The 21855-nt window shown below is 41.4% G+C and overlaps 2 protein-coding genes across 2 annotated transcripts; one reads left to right on the top strand and one right to left on the bottom strand.

Moving 5' to 3' along the window:
• Positions 1-1072: 1072 nt before the first annotated feature.
• Positions 1073-4362, bottom strand: LOC133028804 (E3 ubiquitin-protein ligase TRIM39-like). Its single transcript, XM_061095839.1, has 8 exons — positions 4159-4362; positions 3058-3630; positions 2849-2944; positions 2508-2741; positions 2057-2204; positions 1937-1963; positions 1612-1757; positions 1073-1513 (listed from the first exon to the last, which is right to left on the bottom strand). The coding sequence occupies exons 1-8, from the start codon at positions 4360-4362 to the stop codon at positions 1091-1093; spliced, it is 1851 nt and encodes a 616-aa protein (XP_060951822.1). The 3' UTR covers positions 1073-1090.
• Positions 4363-6826: 2464 nt separating this feature from the next.
• On the top strand, positions 6827-21853 carry si:dkey-183c6.8 (protein O-GlcNAcase). The gene is made up of 17 exons (XM_061066153.1): positions 6827-6926; positions 8499-8550; positions 12028-12125; positions 12565-12695; positions 12813-12984; positions 13074-13172; positions 13569-13838; positions 15041-15127; positions 15229-15686; positions 15797-15971; positions 16546-16602; positions 16991-17076; positions 17182-17286; positions 17794-17885; positions 18389-18584; positions 19133-19292; positions 19391-21853. Exons 1-17 carry the CDS (start codon positions 6887-6889, stop codon positions 19525-19527), a joined length of 2415 nt encoding a protein of 804 aa, XP_060922136.1. The 5' UTR covers positions 6827-6886; the 3' UTR covers positions 19528-21853.
• The last annotated feature ends 2 nt before the right edge of the window (positions 21854-21855 follow it).

Here is a 21855-nt window from a genome sequence, read left to right as displayed (position 1 = left end):
CCTGACCTCCATGCAGGAGAAGTTGCACACTGCCAAGTGGATGGAGAAGAATTATGTTAAAATCTATATGAAAATGAACAGGCAACCAGTGTAGGAATCAGTGTTTCTCTTTTTTTGATTTTTAAATCAACTGTAGCTGATTCGTTGTGTTTATTGGTAGACCAGAAAGAAGAAATGGGCTCACTTTGGAAAATGTATCATCCCCAACAGTATTATCTTGACTATACATTTTAATGACATCTTCAGCAAATTGTGACAATCCCCTGGGCTTCTCTGATAGATAGTTATGCTGTGTCTTTAGCTTTTCCCTCCATATACAACAACAATGAAACCTGCATTCACTAAACATTTGACTTACCCTTGTTTGTTGACCCTCCAATGTAGTTTACCTTCAGTAAAGAAATGTGTTGTGTTCCTGCTCCAGCCTGGTGTCCATTGTAATCTGCTTCTACATGTAGTGTCCCCGCCCTGTGCTTGGATGATATCAGATTTAATCCCTCTTCATCCCTTCCTCCCTTCTTCTTTCACAGCCCCTATTAGCCTCGTCTTTAATGACACACGTCCTGGAGGAAATGTGTTCAGCAATTCACACCAGTGTTAACTGATATCTTGCAGTGATCTTATGTGTGTGTGCATGCATGCATACCTGTGAGTTAAGACTGGTGGGCATAATTCCTTATCGCAACACTCTGTCTTGAAGTCTGTCTCAGTGCTCCATCTGCCCAGAGGATAATCTCGTCTCTGCACTAATCTGATTAGCACCAGTCAGGTTCTAGCTTGTGGCCTGTAATAACTACAAATAGGTATTATTTGAATGGTGTGTGCTCAACCTTTAAATAGAGCACAAGCGAAGGGAAGATGAATAAGGAGTTGGAGGTCATATTCAATAGCACACTTTAAATTTTATTGTTAGATGGATAGAGAGAAGATAGATATAGGATATGTATGAACCACGTGTGATAGTAGTACTTTATGTTAATGAAACATCAAATGTCAATGAAGAGCATGAGTTATCATATCTCTGTACAAAAGATTTAAGAAATGGAAGCAAAAATGTGTGAGACGACACAAAACAGTTTTATGATTTATTTTAAAACAGAAAATCCTGGCCTCCATTGACTCCACTGACAGGACGGATGATAAGTGGTGATTTGTTGTCGGCACTGTCACTCATTTCTGGATTAAAAAAGGGAAACATGACGTCTGTGAATTTAATGTGTGTAAAGGAATAGATGTGTGACTGGGCCTCTGCATCATAAAATGACAGCGTTCCATCCTCGTAATCCAAAAACATGCCGATGACCCGTGGCCTCTCAGAGACAACCAGCAGTTCTGCCTGTTCTGCACATGCCCGGTACTCGCTGCCCTTCCTCAGACAAACAGTCCAGTATCCGTCCTCCGGGCAGAGTGTCACCACATCTTTCCTGTTGACTGACTGCTGAGCTACACCCAAGTCCCACGCTGTCTTAACTCCAACATCCACCTCCCAGTAGTGCCTCCCTGTGGTGAAACCCTGCATAGCAAGAGGGTTTCAAGTCATCTCGCAGTGTGAAACAGAAAGACATAACGTTCCTACAGGGAGAGATATATCCAAACAACCAATTTATTTACCTGAGAGGCAAGGACACATGGTGCTTTGTCAAAACGCTCTGGTATGTCCACCAGGTTCTGTTCAACATCTCCATCCCAGACCTGTCTGCCATCCTGCGATAGTACCAGCCAAGTGTTGGCTGTCCTAGGGTCCAGGTGAACATCAGCTGTAGACATACACAGTTTACATGTTCTTCTCACTGTGTTAAGAACGCAGGTCCATCCTGACTTTCCATTTAAGAATTCTTAATTACACTGGCTTTGTTGTGAAATGCAATAATGACAGATAACAAAATATGTTTGAGATTCTCTCTGACTTTGCTTTACTGTCCATGTCAAAATGTACCTGCATACTGCTGCATCTTCTGGTGCTCTGTAAGTAAATAAGAACATATCAGCCAAAATGAGACAAACATTTGTTTATTCTGATTTGGTGCTGTTGCGAAGAGGAACTATGAAGGCCGACCTTGAATGGAAAGCTTTTTTAAAGCCAAACGAAGGTGCTCCTCAGTGTCGGCCACAGCTCTCCTCAGATCCCCCAAACATGTTTGTGAATGGACAATGATGTCGAAGCAGGATTTGGTGGAGTGTGGAGGACTCAGAGCCGGAAACCTCTGACATTATGAGTCAAATAGGAAAGAACTGGCTTTAAACCAGTGATTAGACTGGGAAATATGACAGGAAATATTGATCCAATAAAACAGCCCTTTAGTTTGACTGCATGCTGCTATTTGCCAACTGTTTCTGCAGCTTTCTGCTATATTTCTCCCTGTATCACATTGGTGTAAAAATACTGAAGAACTGAAAGAACTGAAAGCAAAACTATGACAAATTATCTTTCACCAATTCAACTTCTAATCTCTCCCAAAATGTTTTCAGGCGAACGTTGATCAAACGGCTGTGAGTTGACTCCTGACCTGCAGAAGACGGAGGTGGTCCTCTGAGTGAGAAAGCTGCTCCATCTCACTTCTCCTCCTCTCCAGCTGAGTGATTTCCAGCTCCAGCTCTGTGATGAGCCTGGCCGCCCTCTGCTCTGCTGCCGTCTGCTTCTTCTGGATCACGTCCACCAGCTCAGCCTGGCTTCTTTTCATTAAACGGAACAGAACAGAGAAGAGCTCCATACTATCCTCGATGTCCCTGTCTGAGTTTTCCTGCAGACAATAAATAAGGACAAATGGCTAGGCTAATTAAACTGCTGCTATATCAGCCCTGATGAAAACATTGTATAAATCCGTTCCATCCTCTGATGTCAACTCACTTTGCTGAGCTCCACACAGTGTTTGAGCTCCTCCACCTTCTCTAGCCTGTCCTGGATCATCTGCTGAACATCAACCTCATTCCTTTTCATCTGAGCCTGAATATCACAACAACAGGAATCAAAATTAAATCTGGAATCACCGTCAGAAACACAGCCAAAGTCTGTGATGGACCAATATCAAAATGACTATGAGGAGTTCAGGGCCTCACCTTCTTCTCCCGACTCTCTCGCTCTACTGGGACGATGTCATGACAGCGGTGGTCGGTCTCGGTGCAAAGAACGCACACACACCTCTGGTCACTCCTGCAGTACAGCTCTAGGAGCCTTCGGTGACTTTTACACATCCTGTTCTCCAGCAGTGCAACAGGTTCAATCAGTTTGTGAATCTTCAAGGTGGCCACTCTCAGGTGGGGCTCCAGGTGACTCTCACAATATGAGGTCAAACACACAAGGCAGGACTTCAAGGCCTTTGTTTGCTTCCCGACGCACACATCACAATGTATGGTTTTCCCCACCGTTGACATGATGCCGTTCTGCCTTCTTGCTCGAATCTGCTCAGACATTTCCTTGGCGAAATAGTTCTCACAAAACTCTGGACGGCCCTCGAAGGCCGTCTGACATTTGGGACAGCTGATGGCAACGCTGCCGTCCCACTGTGACGTGATGCAGGTGAAGCAGAAGCTGTGACCACAGGGGATGGAGACTGGCTCCGAGAAAACATCCTGACAGATGCAACACTGAAACTGCACGTCTGACAGGTGGATGATGGGAGAATCCATGACCTGAGAGATTAAGACAGATGTGTATTAACTGTGGAAAATTTGATTTGGTAATATTATCAATCCCCTTTAAAAAAAAAAAAATTTATAAAATATACATTACAGGGCAAATAATTTTTCAATGGTTTTGTTCTCTGTTGTTAATGAAGGCATTACATGATATTTTGTTCCAGCTAGAAAAATCTCTACTTCCTTATCATTTACTTTAAACAATTCATAGCTGCCCTCTGGCCAAAGTCCAGTGGCACAGTCATGAGTCAGCTTCTCCCTCTCCGTTTCAATCAAGGACTGACAACGTCCATTGAAACTAACATGCATGCTCCTATCCATCTGTGCATCCTGCATCTCTTAAATGTAACATGTAAGTACGATTCAAAACACGCCCTCCAAATATGCAAACATATTCAAATATGACTCCCTCCTAAATAACCCTCATATTCTACCTGCTTTGCACACTGTCTGTGGCTTGGCACTAGACATAGCATAAACATCAATATGAGTTGTTTAAACGTTTGTCTTTCTTGATCTTACCTTATTGCTCGAGGTGAAAGTTGAACTCTGAGGAAGCAGTGGTAAACACTGGGACAAAGCCGAAGTCTTCCTCGCTTTGCTGTTACCACTCCCTCTGGGACTTCGCCCCCTCCGGAGCTGTAAAACCACCACGCTGCTCCAATGTGGGAGGAGACAGGCTTCAGCTTTACTGGGTTTGTATTGCCCAGCATTTCTTTGTGGCATTTGTGCTGTTTAGAAATGCACTGAGCGAAAACAAGAAAGTACCTGGATAAATGTCAGTCCCATTCAACATTTCAACACACAAGAAAAAAATTCACAATAGTGTAACATAATCACAAATAGTGTAACATAAACAAAAATTTCCACAGCTATAAACCCTTTTTGTACAGAGATATATTGACGTCCTCAAATCTGCATACTAGTTTTAAGAATGATCCATGCGACGATAACACCTACATGAGGTGTGTAAAGTAAAACACAGAAAAAAAAACAACCTCTGACCAAATTATTCAACCATCACAGCATTTCTAAATCCCTAAAAAAGCCTATATAAAATCACTTTAAGCTTTTACTGTGAACAGACACATGGTCTTGGGCTTCAAAAGGCCACCGAACCTTCACAGACAACGACTGGCAATTTTTTTCAGCGTAACTTACTGGCAGCAGACCTTTCATTTCCTATTCATTGTCAGGTGGGCAAACAGGTGACAGGGGGAAATAGTTTAGTTGGAACATCCAGTCAAAATAAATCATTAGTCCTCTGGTAAGAACACTAATCTATATTGAATTAGATAAGATAATCCTTAAAACAGATTTGCAGCATTAACTACAGGGGAGAGTGAAAACAGACACATTTGTGTATAAAAAAAAAATCAATGAATAAGTAATAAAATACAAACTTGATGAAATATAAAAAAGACCACAAATAAATGTTGAACAGAATATATGCAGTGTGAACAGGATTGGTTATTTATATATTATTGAAACGTCACAGATATTGAAATTGCACAGAAATTACTGCACAATTATGGAAGTTAAAGCTGAGTACTCGAAGTACTGTTGGCTTTCTTACCTTGTTGTATGTGCCTGATACCTTTCTTCTGTAATCATGAAATGTGTATGTAGAAAGTTGTAAACCTTACATTAAAAATATACTTGTGTTATTTGTATATGTTAAGGAAATATCTTCTGCACAGATGTCTGATGGATGATGTTGATGATGTCTAAATAAAATAATTACATCAAAGTATTACTCAATGAGCCTCAGTTGTCCTTAATGGAACATATGATTAGAATAGGGCACAAACAGTATGTGAACACATATTCAGGCTCGTTGTGTTTCTCCCTCTGATTTTGCACCACCTGCTGTAATTTAATTAAATTCCAGCAGGGGCTGCTCACTGTTAGATTTATAAAGTGGCCTACTTACAATATTCGCAATGATACTAGAGGAAATATAAAAAGATAGCCAATTATACCTCACATTAAATGTCTCTGGTAGGCTACAAACACAAATATTACAAATCAGTATTATTGTAGGCACACGACAGTGGATCAAAAGGTGTGTCACAAAGTTCTGTAATGCAAAGGACAGAAAGTAGAACTAAATATTGGCAAAATCGCACAAGAAAGTTAAAAATCTGATACTTTTCACAAATATATCCTGGAAAGGGACTTACACATAGCAGTGTACTCTGTAATAAATGATTCAAATTTGACACTTCAGGCGACAATGAAATGGCAACTGAGTGTAACACACACACACACAGACACACGCACACACCTTGCTCATCTTCTTTGCGCCTGTGCAACATGCTGCCTTCAAGGCTTACGGATAAACAAGTATCTGAGTTACTTCATATAAAATCTGAAATCCTCAACAGATTTGAAAATAAATAGCCAGTGCTTGTTTACCGTGTCTTTCAGAAATACGGAAAGATATTGTCGTCTTTAGAATACAATTTCCCCTAAAATCTATTTTATTTCTATTTTGATAATGTGTCTAAATTTTGAACATGCTGAAATACTGCATGGAATTCATGCTCAGAATATAGATGTAGATGTTGGTTTAATTGTAAAAACCGCAGCTGTACTTGGAATATTTTGTTGAAGGTAAATCATTGGTTATAAAGTAAAAACTTGTCTGCAGCTATTTTCCCTGTGGTGTAGTTCTCCCCTCTATTTTGCTTTAGACTTCATGTAACTTCCTGTTAATGATGTAAGCTACAATCTAAATGTTTTAAAATGTTTAATACACGTTTTACTACAACCATTAAACCTGAACCACTGCACAAACCTTTACTATTTTATGGAGAAAAAAGTGGCCCATCTATTTGGACACCTCACCTTTGGCCTCAGTCTGTTGACCCAGAAGGAATACATTCACTTCATGAAACAGTAGATAAAACAACCATGTTAAGCTAGCTGATGAAAACAATTAGCTTACCGTTAGCTAGTGAGTTTGTCAGCACCATACCGGGCAAAGTGTTGTTATTGTTTATCTTTCCACATGTCCCTCAACCAGGATAAGTCAGGTGCTTCGGTGCTCATTAGTAGGACTCTCCGCTGCGCTCCTGAACGCACCACGACAACTCCAGAGGAGGAGAGGAAGAGGAGGAGGTGGAGGCAGACCGAGGGGAAGCATGAAGAAAATCCCCGGGATCTGAGCTGACAGACGGGGAGAGCATCTCGTCCTCCCTCGCTCGCTCCGGGTGCCGACAGGAGGCGGCGGGAGGCTGGGGACAGGATGGAGGAGAAGAGCCCGTTTCTCTGCGGGGTGGTGGAAGGTAAGAGCGGCCGACTAAACAACTGACCTCCAGCCACATCATGTGCTTTCTCCTCTTCTTCCTCCTTCACCTCCGAGAGTTGATTGTGAACAGACCAACGTTTGACCTACATTTGCAACCCGATGTTTTGTCACCGACTGTAAGGGTGGGGGGGCGTGTGAGTCGGGATCTGTGAATGGAGCCTGACGTAGGTGGAGGATGTAAAGGTCTTTATGAGATGATGTGCTGGTGATCAGTCAGGCGTGAAGTGGAGATCAGGCAGTGAAAAGCGTTCAGTCACGTCTTGTTCGAAGGCTGCAGCCTGAGGGGAAGAAAGACTATGATGAAGAAGATGAAGAGGATGATAACAACCATCAGGGTGAGGACGGTGATTAACATATTGATGATGAGGAGAATGATAATGACCTTAAATTCGGGAATACTGACAAAGAAGATGATGATAACAACCATTGAGTTGAGAATGGTGATTAAGATATTGATAATGAGGAGAATGATAATTACCTTAAAGGTGTGAATAGTGATGAAGATGATGATAACAACCGTCAAGGTGCAAGGTGGGGATGGTAGTGAAGTTGGTGATGATGAGATGATAACAGCTATCCAAGTGAAGATGGGGATTAAGATAGTGATGATGAGCAGAATGATAACAACCAACAATGTGAAGATGGTACTGGTGATGATGTTGAGAAAGATAACAATCAAGGTAAAGGTGAGGATGAAGACGATGATGATTATGACTGCAGACGTTTTTGGGGATGACATGACAGAAACATGAAGATGATGGTGGAAAGCTACTCAGGATGTGAGTACGAAGGTGGATATAATGATGACGAAATAACGAAGAAGAAGCAGAAGAAGAAGAAGAAGAGGACAATCTGAGGGCCCCAATCAATATAAACCGAGTCAAGTGTTTTAACATATGGGATGACCATGGTGGACGTGATGGGGATAATGGTGATGAAGAAGAGTAATAATGTGAAATGTAATTTGTCAAGTTAACAGATTCGTCCTTAAATATTTTGCTCTCTGACCAACTGTCTGACTGAATGTTTGTCATTATTGGTCTTTAAATTACTCAAACCATGATTGATTATTAAAATAAATGCACTATGGTCACCATGACCCACTTACAGTACACACACATGTGAACAAACACACACACATTGGAAATTCAAAAGCACAAAGGTGGGAGAAGGACCCTGGGGATGCTCCCATTTCCAAGAGTGCAGCTGGAGATGAATTATATCTCTGTCAAACACAGAGGTCAGAAGTAAACTCTGCAGAGAATTTTATGATCTATTATTAACTCCAACATATGGTGTATGTATTTTGTTCATGTCCCTGGTGCCTCCTCTGTGAATTTTTTAAAATCTGTTTCAACCCGAATCGTAACATTTGCAGCAAAGATAACATTGATAACATAAATCTGATTCCAGGCTTACACACACATCCACCTAGGACAGCACAGCATGTTAGAGTTTAGGCATCAAGTATATGTGAAGGATTTACAGCTTCACTAACTACATGAGTAATGTGTTTATACATATGTCACTTTTATGTTTTTAACTCCAGGATTCTATGGGAGGCCTTGGTCTATGGATCAGAGGAAAGTTCTCTTCCAGTGGTAAGTGTGTCAACATTCACTGTCATCAGCTGTTAATTAACCTGGCGTGGGTTTGGTGTGTGATCACAGGTGTGGCATAGTCTCAGGAGCCACTGATCTGACGCCTCGGGGCCAAACGCACAGTCACATGTTCATTACAGCCCCAGGCAGTCCAGAGAGGAATCACTGACACAGAAGGACACCGTTGCAAAGGGCAGACTCATCCTCTGTCCTGAGGCCCAGCCATGGAGGACAGGAGGGGGCGAGGGAGGGAGCAGATAATAAATTCGATGTTGCTTTAAGCCTCGCAGCTGTAAGGACGGTACTGTCGGTCTAACACTTTGAGTGATTGAAGTGATTGAAGTGTGAAACCGCCTAGAATGTCATTCAGTAGATAGCTTATCTCTGCCAAGGCCCAACAAGTCCCTTTAAATTCAAGCAAGCTGCATATTTCACAAACGCATAGATATAAGCTCCCTAAATATGACAAATATTTTCATCTAGATCCATGAAATTTTCCCTGGAAGAACAATGAAAATGTTGAAAAACGTGATATCTCACATTAAAGTGAAAAAAGAAATTCCTGGATCCACCACTGATCCAGATCTGCACCAAAATCCAAAGAGATCTTCTTTAACCAAAACCACATTCTTCCACCAAGATTCATGGTAATCCATTAGGCTGTTTTTGTGTAATCTTGCATACAAACCAACTAACAAACAAACAGAAAAGGGTGAAAACATAACCACCTTGGCGGAGGTAAAGGAGACACATCATGTCAGGCACCAACGTCCACCTGGACTCAAGGATGACCTGATGAGTAGATATTGGGGGGGGGGGGGGGTCAAAGGTCAAAAGTCAAAATCAAACCAAAACAGCTTTCCAGTTGAATTTGATCAAATAAGGAAGTTACGACATTTCATATCCAAAAGGTCAAAGGTCATTGTGACATTATATCATGAAAAGTACTATCTGTATCCATTGATACAGTATATAGAGAATTATTGTTCTCTTAACCTTGACTGAGGTAAGTCTGCTGAGCTCCAATCTCTGTATACAGCAACAGCATTGTTCTTTCCATGCAGCGACCTTCACACAAGGGAGCTGCAGGGAGTCTCCACCCATTCAGCCCGCTGTACGAGTGCTACAAGAATCAGCAATTAATCCAAAGTAAAGGAAACAGGGTCATGAGCCGAGTCTCCTTTTGACTCAACCACACAAAGGCAGCTCCTCACTTAGCCCGCAGCAGCATTTTATATTAACAGTTCATCATCAGCTCACAAAGAAAGATACAGGCTCTCAGCATGAATCAGCTGAATCAGGCATTTCCATGCCATAAAGAATTATTTCAGTCAAAGTGCCATTTAAACCTGACGGCATTGCAATGAGTCATGTGTATACACCGTTGTTATAAGAGACCAATTCATTCTTGACGATACACTGATCTATGAGATATATTATGAGTGGAACCTGATAAATCTCTATTGGGAGCTGTGACACACTTCTATAGTTCAACAGCCAATAGTCACAGCCGACTGTTTCCCCAGAGATCTGTTGTTCCCTCTGCTTGCTTCTTTCCCTATGCTCTTAAATAAACAGAGGAAACCATTATACTGCAGCATTTCTTCTCCAATTATCAGGATTTGATAAGATATGATCCGATAAGATATGATGTGATATAGGGACGGGAATCGGCAGGGATCTCCCGATACGATACTATCACGATACTTAGGTGGCGATACGATATGTATTGCGATTTCTGTGGGTATTGCGATTCTGTAAGTATTGCGATTCGATATTACGATTTCCTGGGATTTCTTTTGGTAATTTTTTTTTTTAAATACTGGACCATGGAAAAATGTTGAATCATACCTTCAAATACAACACAGTCAAATTCAATTTGAGCTTTACCAGTTTTATTTCAAATATTAACATTAACTTTATGACTGCCGGGCAGCCAATAAAGAAAATAAATAAGATGTGCCCTATTATTGTATAGCCCCTGTCAACTTCACACAAACTGACAGATTAAGAAATGTAAGCCACTTAGGCTTCTTTTAAACAATAAATAAAAGGTGAATTAAATAGAATGAATAAAAGTTTACTTAAAATATAAACTTTGAAATAAACAAAAAGTAGGCTATTGTTGTTTGCATGTAGGCGATGCAATGCTAGTGGTTGGGTATGTTTAGATTCTTGTGCAAAAACAAGAGCTGGTCAACATGCTCTGGGGTGATGTTGCTCCCCCCATATATCCCCCCCGGTATAAACCAATAAATATGTTTTAAAATTTTTTTTTTTTTAAATCGTTTTGGGAGGCAGCATGGCGATTTTGAATCGTCATTCACAAGAATCGCGATATGTAACAGAATCGATTTTTTCCCCCATCCCTAATGTGATATATGGATGTAGTTTCATTTTCGAATATTTGTAATAGAAACATATAATCTGATCAACTATGATAGAGTAACTAACATGTCCATAAACATGTTTCACGTTACGTGCGCATGGTGTGTGTTGTCTGTACAGATGCAGCGACACTGTTGCACAGACCATCGCTGTTTTAAGAAGATGCCGTGAGGATGAATGTGACTTCCAAACTTTGTTGGTGTGGCAGGAGCTGAGCGTGTGGGCTCCAGGTTTATTTTTAGATTCGCTTTTTTAGACTCGAGTGTGGGGTGCCGGCAAAATTCACCGAGTGTTGCATAAGTTCGGCAAAGCGGGCTGTGGATGATGCTACAGGACAGTTAATGTGTGTGTGTGCGTGTGTGTTTGTGTGTCTGTATGTGTGTGTGTTTGAGAGAGGTGGGTTGCTGCTTTGTGGAGGCGACTTACAGTACGTACCATCTGTCCAGGAAGTGAAACACAGGGAGAGAACACAGTCCTCCCACAAATGACTAGGAAGACAAGAGCTGGTCCATGTCCAGAGAGAGAGAGAGAGAGAGGGAGAGAGAGAGAGAGAGCAAGATTCATATTTTTATCCCGTGTATGTACGCGCGCATGTGTGTGTTTGTGTTTGAATGCACGCTGGTGTCGATGTTGTTTCACTCCTAGTACTATGCTCTATTTATAATTCAGGAGGTAATTTCCTGTAACTGAGGTGGCCATGGAGCACTGCGATCGATATACTGGATCTATTTTCTTGCTATTTGTTGTTGTTTTCCTGTTTTTTGTCCCTCCTCCCCTTCTCCTTCCCTCATTCATTCACTCTCAACTCTTCGCTGTCTCTCCACGAATCCCAAATCTGCCAACTAAAAACAAAGATTTAACTATATCTATATTTACAAAGCGTTTATAGAATGCAATATAGAATAATAAGAACATTTTAGAGGAGAATATAAATAAAAACTAATCAAAATGTTATAAAAAAATAATAAAGTCCAATAAATTATTGAAATAGGTTTGATCTGGATGAAGATATTATTTAGTGAGAGTGAGCAAATTGTGTGACACTTGAGACATTTGTTTTCTCCTGACGCTGTGGTCTTTGTCCACCAGGATGCAACACTGGGGGCTGAACACCTACCTGTATGGTCCGAAAGATGACCTTAAACACAGACTGTTGTGGAGAGAAGTCTATTCCCCCGAGGAGGAGGGTAAGGACATCCCATTGACTCAAATGTCAGTTTGTGTAGCTGAGCATTCATCCATCCGTGGGTGCAAACAATTTCGGCTGAGATATGAATTTCATTGATTTCAGTGTGTTTGTTGTGAGTCTGACATCGTGACAGACATGCAATTCTAAATCATGGGGTACCTCAGCACTACAGTAGTAATTGGTTATACCCAGAGCTGTGGTGGGACATTTTTGTCCTCCATCAGGGTGATTATACAAATATGATACACCCCTTTTGAAATAACTTGTACATTTAGTTTTAATTGCCATAAGGTATCAACAGTTTCATGTTGTCCATTAGAGTATTTTTATCTCTGCCAAAAAAGTAATGTTTTTACTTTTATTATGCAAAAACTACTAAATGGATCTACCTTCTGACTTTAAATTTGAAATTCAAGATCTCTTTTCTCTCCTCTCAGGTCAGTTGCGTACTCTCATAGTAGAGGCAGAGTCGAGAGGCCTGAGGTTCGTTTACTCCCTCTCTCCTGGTCAGGACATCGTCTTTTCTTCTTCCTGTGACCTGACCCTGCTCAAACGCAAGCTGAGACAGGTACACATGTATAACATGCAATAAGATACTCGATACAACTGAAATGTAATTGTTGCATGGTTTAACCTATAACCTCTGTTTCTTAGATATCTCATTTATAATCTCATCTCTCTCTAGGTATCAGACCTGGGTTGCCAGGCCTTTGCCATTCTGTTTGATGACATCGATCACTCCATGTGTCAGGCCGACAGCGAGGCCTTCTCTTCATTTGCCCATGCTCAGGTCAATGTAACCAATGACATTTATCGGTTCCTGGGGGAACCACCCGTCTTCCTCTTTTGCCCAACAGGTAAGACTGGACGTTGAGATGTGTGTGCTACAGAATGTAAAAAAAAATGTTCTTTAATAAACATCTCTCTCTCTCGTCTCTTCCCTTAGAATACTGTGGTTCTCTGTGTTCTCCCAGTGTCTCCAAGTCTCCCTACCTGCAGACTGTTGGAGAGGACCTACTGCCAAACATAACAGTGATATGGACAGGTGAGAAACGAACACAAAGCTGTATTCTGCAGACACACAACAGGGTCTTTAAGGTGTGTTGTGTTGTTTTGTTTTACAGATTTTTATAACCTCATTAGTTGACCTGTACCTCCATTGCCAATAACGGCACAAATCCACATACAACCTCCTCAGACTAAAAAACAGCAGTAGAAACAGATGCGTCAAAATTTAGGCAGAATGACAAAATGCACATTTAGTTACCTAGCTTGTAAACCTTTTAACTCCCTGTGCAATGCCTTCAGAGTGAATGGTAGATCTGCAACCTTTTTTTAATTTCTTTCCAACTTTCTGAGAAGGAAATTGAATTTGGAAATTACATACAGGCTGTTGAGATTTGTGTGTTTCTCAGAACTTTTTCCTTCTTCCTGCCAACAGGCAATAAGGTTATCTCTAGGAAACTGTCAGTAGACTGCCTGGCGGAGGTGGAGTCCGTCCTGCAGCGTCCCCCGCTCATCTGGGACAACCTGCATGCGAATGACTACGACTCCAGACGTCTCTTCCTGGGGCCTTTCAAGGGTCGGGAGACCGGGTTGAGGAGCCACCTTAGGGGCCTGTTGCTGAACCCGAACTGCGAGTTTGAGGCCAACTACATTCCACTGCACACGCTTGGGAGCTGGTACAGAGCTGGGGAAGAGGAGAGGAAAGGTGAGGGGCGAAGTATGAGACAGGAAATGTCTCCAGTTAATGAATGAATATTGGCTCTGCCAGACAACAGCCATGTGCTGTTAGTCTCCTTGCTTCAGCAGACACGTCTAATAAGCCTGTGTTGCTTGGCAACAAACACGATTTGATCCAGCATAAAATAACGTTTGTCTTATATTACTCAATTGTCTACTAAGAATGAATCGCTCCCCCTATTATCCTGGACAAAGACGCTTACTGTGCTTTCAGCTAAAGTGTCACAGAAAATATAAAGAATATTCCCCAAATACTGAATTCCACCAGTTTCATATATGTACATCTACTCTAGCAAAGGACAGAACTTGTTAAAAGAACATTCCTATTATTTGAAGTATGGTCCACTTCAGACCTCTGTAATGGTGGAGCTGTAATAACCCTTGCATCACCTTAATTTGACCATTGGTTCATATTTATTGTACTTAATTTATACTGACAGTAAAAAACAGCCAGCGCAAGAAAGAGGGAACAAGGGAGTTGGATGGGAACTTGCAGGAGAGAAACCACTGTGGCGTGCAAAATGTTCCAAGTACTAAGTGGAGGGAGAGACAGTGATGGAGAGTAATTGCATTGTGTGATGAAGGAAGAAATTAGATGAAGAAGGAGAAACAAGGCACAGGCTTTAAGGGAAAAGAAATGAAGGGCAGGCCCGTGATGAGGATGGACATTTTTGAGGGAGGACTATAGGCTGCTGGTTGTATGTGACCTTATTACTGGTTGTAGTATTTGTGTGGCAGGGATTTTACATTATTTTTATTCTAGTGAGGATCCAAATTTGAGAAAAATAAGTAACAAAACAAGAAAAATGTCTAGTCAAGATCAGTAATAGTGTTTTTATCTTTATTATTTAGACATCGAGATGATGTGCATCTTATTTATTTGTTTATTTTTATTTTAGACATGACATAATATTGCAGTGTAAGTATACAGTATAGAAATACATTTGGGGAAAAAGTGTAATGTTAAACAACAATCCAGGACACAGGTCTAAACAATGCTTTCACAGCTCAGCTTATCCAATAGCTTTAACAGACCTGCAAACACAAAATAAGTTGTGTTCTGAGAAAGTGGTACATTTTATTTTGTACTGTCTTGTGTATTGTGCACTGTATGAATGTATGTAATCTAATATCCTCTAATATAATGACACCATGTTGTACATGCTCTAGATGAGGAGTGTGAGTACTGTCCTGATAGAGCTCTGTCTGCTGCACTACAAGATTGGATGGAGGAACTCAACCAGCCACTACAAGCAGGTAACAGAATATTAATTAGTGTATGTGTGCAACTTTCATGATTTAATCTATTGACCACAGGGTTAAATTAATGCACACTATGTTTTTTAAAATCATGATAGGCCGTCAGTGCTCACGAGCAGACCAGCGTTCCGCTACTAAAACTCCTGACAGATCTGAAGGCCCCTCTGGATTCAGAGGAGCCCCTACTGTGGCCAAACTCCCCGTCTTCCCCCTGAACTCCAGCTCACCACCAACATCACCCACTAAGGTTATTGGGGAGAGGGAGGGGCAAGATGTGGATAAGCTGAGAGCAAACCCGCCTTGTCAACCCAATCACCAGTCTCCAGGATCCAGACCTGGTGCACCATCAGGGGGAAGCCGAGGACAGAAGGCCCAGGGAAGGGGGCTCTGTCTTGGGAAGGGCCTGCTAAGTGAATCCCAGGTGCGGCTGCTGGTTGGTCTTCACTATCTCCCACACGAACATGGACCATCTGCCCAGAAACTGCTACAGGATCTGACCTGGCTTAAATCCAACTGTGACCTGGTCAGCTCGAACAGCAAAAAGGCACCTCTGAAGGTTGGTGTCTCTTCAGTGTGGTTTTCTTTTGGTGATATGAACTTGAACTGTTAATAAAATTTACTCAAATACTTTTCCTTTTTGTCCTTTGTGTACGTGCATGTCCTCAGGTTGATGAGTGGCGTGGTCGGGCCTCTAGGTTCCTGTCGCTGTGTGAAGACATCGCTCAGCTCCACTGTAGCGTGGTGGGTGGGGCCAACAGGGCTGTGCTTTATGACCTTTACCCTTATGTGTGGGATCTGAGGAACACAGCTCTGGTGGCAAAGGCCTTCATATGCTGGCTAGGTAGGTATAATCCAGGAATAAAGTAATAAATGTGTTCTACTCTACTGTACTACTGCATGCTATGTTGTTGTTTAGTATAGTATAATATAGTATAGTACAATATAGCATAGTGTAGTTTATTGTAGTATAATGAAGTGTAACATAGAATAGTCTGTAGTGTATAATATAGTATTGTTTATTGTAGAAGTCAAGTATAGTATAACATAGTGTAGTGTAGTAAAGCATTGTATAGTACAGTACATAGTCTGGTAGTGTAGTATAGTATTACATAGTATAAAGTAATGTAGGGTAGTATAGTACAGTATAGTTTATGTAGTATAGTATAGCTAACCAGTAGTACTCTACTATCTATACTTAACTACTAGTATACAATAGTAAAGTATGTTATGTATAATGTACTCTATAATCTTTCTAAAGACAATACTATAAGTGTATTACTATTAGAAGAGAGAGGACGCGATAATTGACAATTGATGTGTAGATTAGTGTAGATTAGTGTGCTGTATCTGCCTCATCTTAATTACTCTGTCTGTTGCCTTACACTCCACCCCACCCACTCCCTCTCCTCACTTAGATGGGCGAGTGTTGGGTGACAACTCCAACCTGGGCTCCTGGAGAAACTGCCTCCACTGTGAGTAGTTGTGACCTTTCAATTTTTTGTCTGTCTGCCTCTGCCTGAAATAACTAACCACAGGTAGCCTCGGCTGCAGAAGTCATTCTTACCTAAAGTAAATCCTACCTGACAAATTACCACCCGACAAAACTGCCAGTTATGCTTCAAATGCTGACAGCAGCAGCATAGAAGAAACTGAAAAAGAACTTATTCCAGCTTTTCCACATCTCTCGAGGAGCTGAGATGCTGTAAAGTTAAACCATTGAGGTTGTATTCTGGCATGAATATTTAAAGTGCGTGTAACAAGTGCGATCCTTTTCCAACTCTGCTGATAACTGTCCTGGCATTTTACTGACCATGACCACATGATGTCACCACCCTGACATTCAGTTCTTGCCTGTGGCAGGGTGTGGGAAGACCACTGGGGTGGACCTACCAGGAGTGGAGTCAGAGCCGTGGGCGTTCAAAGGGGGCGTGTCTGGGGAGGTGCAGGTAGGACTTATGTTTGTATAATGTCATTTTAATGGATTTGGTTAATTCCTCCTGTTTTAATCTGTATTTATTATTATGCCTCTGCTGTTTCTGTGTGGCGTGTAGATGCTTCTCCCAATAGGAAGCAGCAGTGAACTCTTCAGTCATCCTCCTCCTCTCTTCCCCACCTCACGTCTCTATAACGTCAGGCCCTACCACAGCAAGGACAAGGTGTGTAGTCAAATCTACACACATCATTATTTCACACCTAATGATCCATGGAATATCATGGAAGTCACAGAGTTGCACTCAGGATTGAGACAGACAGGGAATAGTTGTGTAACTTGTAAACAATATATGGCCACTGAAGATTTCTCAGTAAATCTGCTTGGGAAAAAGAAGCTGGAAGCAAACCAGGATTTAAGAACATTTTAGGTCATGCAGATGTTTTGACTTAGTGATGGAAAGTCATGGAAAATTTATGGAATTTTCAGTCAGCACCAGAGTAGGCTCCTAAAATGCTGCAAAATTTAACTCAAGTTTTTAAAGGACACTGTATTTACACGGACACCAGTATTCAGACTATTGTCTTATCAAAATCGGAAAAATGGTGTCCGTGTAAACACAGACACTGATTCATTAACTCACTCACAGGTGTGGGGAAACAGTAATAGCCATCTCTTAAACTGATTATTTGTGTGTGTGTGTGTGTGTGTGTGTCTGTGTGTGTGTGAATAGGTGGAGTTGTATCGGATGGTCCGGCAGCTTCACCTGAGGACTCAGGGTGGCTCAGAGTCTAGTTGTGCTCACCCAGATATCATAGGAGACAGGTTTGTGTTTGTAAGAGAAGAGAGGAGGCATTTACACGACAGACACTAATCACATTAGACTTCATTCACACATTTTCATGCCAGAGCTGAAGGTATAGTGTTATTTTGTAATTTTAACTGATCTGATTTTGGTGCTCAATGGTCAAGGCCACTCTGACCTTGCAACACAGAGTTTCGGCCATAACTCAAAAATACACACCCATGAATTCATTGTGACAAAATACACAGCCATGAATTCAGTAACTATACCACGTATCCTTTTCACGGGTTGTTGGGGGAGCTGGAGCAAATCCCAGCTGACATCAGGCGTGTGATACGACCTGGATGGGCATTAATTCTCAAGCTGAATTTAGAGACTTCTATCGACCATACCCCAATCTGCATGTTTTTGGGCTGTGGGAGGAAGCCAGAGTATCTTAAGAAAACCCCCACAAACATGGGAACAACATCAAATCTAATAATCCAATCATATATTATATTAAATATTATTATTATTTCCACAGATGTCTCGGACCTTGCCTGGCGCTGTGCCCCGAGTACAGCTTCATCCTGGAGGATGAGCTAGGTGTGTGTGGCTGTGTGTTAGGTATCCAAGAAGTCCGCTCCTTTGCCAAGCGCTGCCAAGCTAGCTGGCTGCCTGCCATGAGGGACAAATACCCAACCAAAGGAGGCAACACACACCCCAACGCGCATGTGAATGTGAGGACGTCCCCTTTTTTTATCCATAACGTTTCTGTCGTTCTTAAGAGCACACAAGTCCGACCATTTTACAGAAACACACCTGTAAAGTTAACAATTGTTTAGATATATCAGTATCTGCAGTCACACCATATTATCCCTCTGTGACAGATTGAAATCCCACTGAGCGATAGATGGCATACATAGGTAAACAAAGCAAATCACAAACATAGACACGGAATGGACCAAAGGAAAAGCATCTTGGTCTCCACTTGGTGGCTGCCTGCTGTAGGGATCAAAAACCCTGCCTCCTCCATGTTAACTGAGGGGACATCAGGGGAAGTGTCACATATCGTTCATTAGCATCATCTAGTGGCAACTGTAGGAAACTGCAACAACATAGCGGTGTCCGTTCCGATAGTTTCCACAAACCTCCGACAAACTTTCCATTAGGAAAACTGTTCATCACCCACCAAACAATGATGCTGAATAGGACAAAGATAACATATAGGAACTTTTTGGAAGATTTAGCACAGTGAGAACGCCCATGATTCTCTGTTCTCCTCTAGGAACTGATCCAGCTGATGGAGGAGGACCAGGGCGAGTACCCAGACTCGCTCCTCTATCACTTCCCCTCCCAGCTGCGCCTGGACGCTCTGCCTGAGCTGGTGGACGTCAGCGTCAGCCGCACGCTGCTCACTGCCCTCCTCACTGCCCTCAAGGCAAACGGTAAAGACAGAACCCTGAGTAACTATGTAGAACGCAGATATTTGTTGTGTATTTTTGTATGTAGTTTGAGACCAAGGCAAACCTTTTTCTATGTGTAGGTTCTCAGGGTGTGTTCTGTGAAGTGCAGCCGACAGACCGCCATAGGCTGGAGTTCTTGACCAAAATGGGCTTCCTGGAGATCCTCAGAGGAGAAGCCAGGAGCCGAGAGGGAGTGGTGCTGGGGAGGCTGCTCTGAACATAGAACATGCACAAACAACACACACAAGGTCACACACATACACAACACCACACACACGTGAAGGCACTTGCACCCAGATGCAGTTACAGACACAAAATGAGTTTTCATATTATTATCTTCATCAAGAGAGAAAACATTCATTATGGGACGGTTCTGGATTTCTTAGATTCTGAGTGGCAGTAAAGAGGATGAACCCACATATTTCTGAGGGATTTACAAAATATAAAATAAGCCTTGAATGTAAACCCTCAGCAGATCTGTGCTAATCTGTCTGGGATTCTTCCCCTGGCTGAGGATTGTGAGGTGTCGTCTAGTTTGACATGAGAGCAGAGAGCTGGAAAACAGCAGCAACGCACTTCTCTTGTGAGGGACAAGAGTCATTCAATCACATTCATATTTTTGTTTAATGGCTATAAACAATATGGCTGTTTGATGACATTGAATCCACAGAGAAAAAAGGTTTGTTTGCAGTCCACCCCGGCTCTTTGGAGCATTTTAGCCAATTGTTTAGTTTTTCTGGCCTCCATCTTGTGTGATGCAGTTTTTCATTTCATTCAGGCTTCCCGTTGGTGTTGTTTCCATTCCCTTAGACCCCTTGTAGGATCATCAAGGTTGAAAGGGGATGTGGCTTTATGTAGGACGAGACACTGGTGGTGGTTGATGGAAAATAGAGATAGTCTACCTGAATGATTTATGCCAAGCACAATTTCTCAAAATGAATTCCTTTTTCTTTAAGCCAACATAAGATAACTCTCTCCTGAAGCCAACTGCAGTTGAACTGCTGTGGTCCACCATGAGCTCTGCTCCCACTTCATATAAACATTTTTTTTTCCCCCAATAAGATAGGTTAAGTTTCATGCTCCTATCCCGCTGGTTGAATAATTTGCAGACTCCAGACCAGACCCGTGCACAACCTCACTGTTTACACTCGCTTAGTTTGGATGAATGTTTACATGCATGATAAATAAAACATAGTGTAGCTTTTCACAAAGTGGAATTACATGTCCTGACACTGGCACAGACATAATTTCAATGGAATGATCTAGCATGGCAATATTAATGAATATGTTTCCATCATAGCTATAAAGTCTTAGGAGAAAAAAGCAATTGCATGCACGCTAGAACTAATCAGAAAACCCCCATGAATAATCATCAGATTTCTGTGCATGAAAACTATCATTCAGACATGAAAATGATCATTCAGACAGATAAGATACACAAAACACACAAACAAAGACAGACACACGTACACACTTATCTAAAGTTTACACTCGTTTTTGTTGGATATAATAATAGATACCTCTCCCTCATTCAACACCATTTACACTTGTCAGATACATTTTCTTTGTGTATTTATGACTTTGTATGAGGTGTGTAAGTGTGTGTGTGTGTGTGTCAAATATACAAACTAATAAACAAATCATTCTGCCTTTATTCCAAACCATAAAGAACACACACACACACACAGTCATAATAAAAGAAGCACAACAGCACTCACAATCAGATCCTCAACTTAAAGTATGTAGAACTATGAAAGTTCATTTTTTTGTAAACACAAAAGACAAAGCTACTTTTTGTGCAAGTATTTATACTTCTACTTTTGATTTCTGTTCTTTTTTATTATTATGCTCGATCAATCACAGACTGAAAAGGCACTTTTATACGTCTTGTCTCATCGTCCAACCTCATCACCATCTTCTATGAGAGTCTAGTCCCACCCAGAACTTAAAATGATGTAAACAACTACACAAAAAAAAGTCTTAAAGCACTGAAATAGAAATGCATGATGTAAAGAAACCTTTTAGATAATATGTCCTTGTTTGTTGCAGAGGGTAGTACACAACACGAGGTATCATCTACTTAAAAAATGTCTGTGAATGTGGGCATGTGTGGTTTGGTAATGGGCAATAAATGTTAATTTACACAGGCAATATGAAGCACTGCGAGAAAAAAAACGAATAAACTATGACCTAAGCACTTCACTTTTTTTGACGGAATAATAATAAAAAAAGGATAATATTAATAGTTGCCTTCAAACTCCTGGATTAAGTGGCCGACCACTCACATGACCCGTCGTCTACGTGTACTCATTGTCTCACTGTCTGCCTGCACTGACCTACATGTACAGTTTGTTTTACAGTGAGTTCCAGTAGAGTGCTATTTAGTATGTCTATGCAGAGTAATGAAGGTTCAAACTAATTACAGTAGAATTCATTGTGTTTTTATTGATAACAGTAAAACTGTCATTTTAACAGTAAATTACTTCATTGATCTGAAGTGTTGATTGAATGCCGAATTAAAAGATCTTTTCTTTCCCCTTTAACT

Source organism: Limanda limanda, chromosome 22 (genome assembly GCF_963576545.1).
Source record: "Limanda limanda chromosome 22, fLimLim1.1, whole genome shotgun sequence".
NCBI classification, from domain to species: Eukaryota; Metazoa; Chordata; class Actinopteri; order Pleuronectiformes; family Pleuronectidae; genus Limanda; species Limanda limanda.
This window is presented reverse-complemented; position numbering and strand designations above follow the sequence as displayed.

Coding starts and splice junctions, on each gene's coding strand:
- LOC133028804 (XM_061095839.1), bottom strand. CDS start 4,362: ATGCCACAAAGAAATGCTGGGCAATACAAACCCAGTAAAGCTGAAGCC. Junction 2,742..2,848: donor ACTGTGTGGAGCTCAGCAAA/GTGAGTTGACAT, acceptor TATTGTCTGCAG/GAAAACTCAGACAGGGACAT. Junction 1,758..1,936: donor GAAGATGCAGCAGTATGCAG/GTACATTTTGAC, acceptor GTATGTCTACAG/CTGATGTTCACCTGGACCCT.
- si:dkey-183c6.8 (XM_061066153.1), top strand. CDS start 6,887: ATGGAGGAGAAGAGCCCGTTTCTCTGCGGGGTGGTGGAAG. Junction 16,603..16,990: donor CTGGAGAAACTGCCTCCACT/GTGAGTAGTTGT, acceptor TGCCTGTGGCAG/GGTGTGGGAAGACCACTGGG. Junction 19,293..19,390: donor CACTGCCCTCAAGGCAAACG/GTAAAGACAGAA, acceptor TTCTATGTGTAG/GTTCTCAGGGTGTGTTCTGT.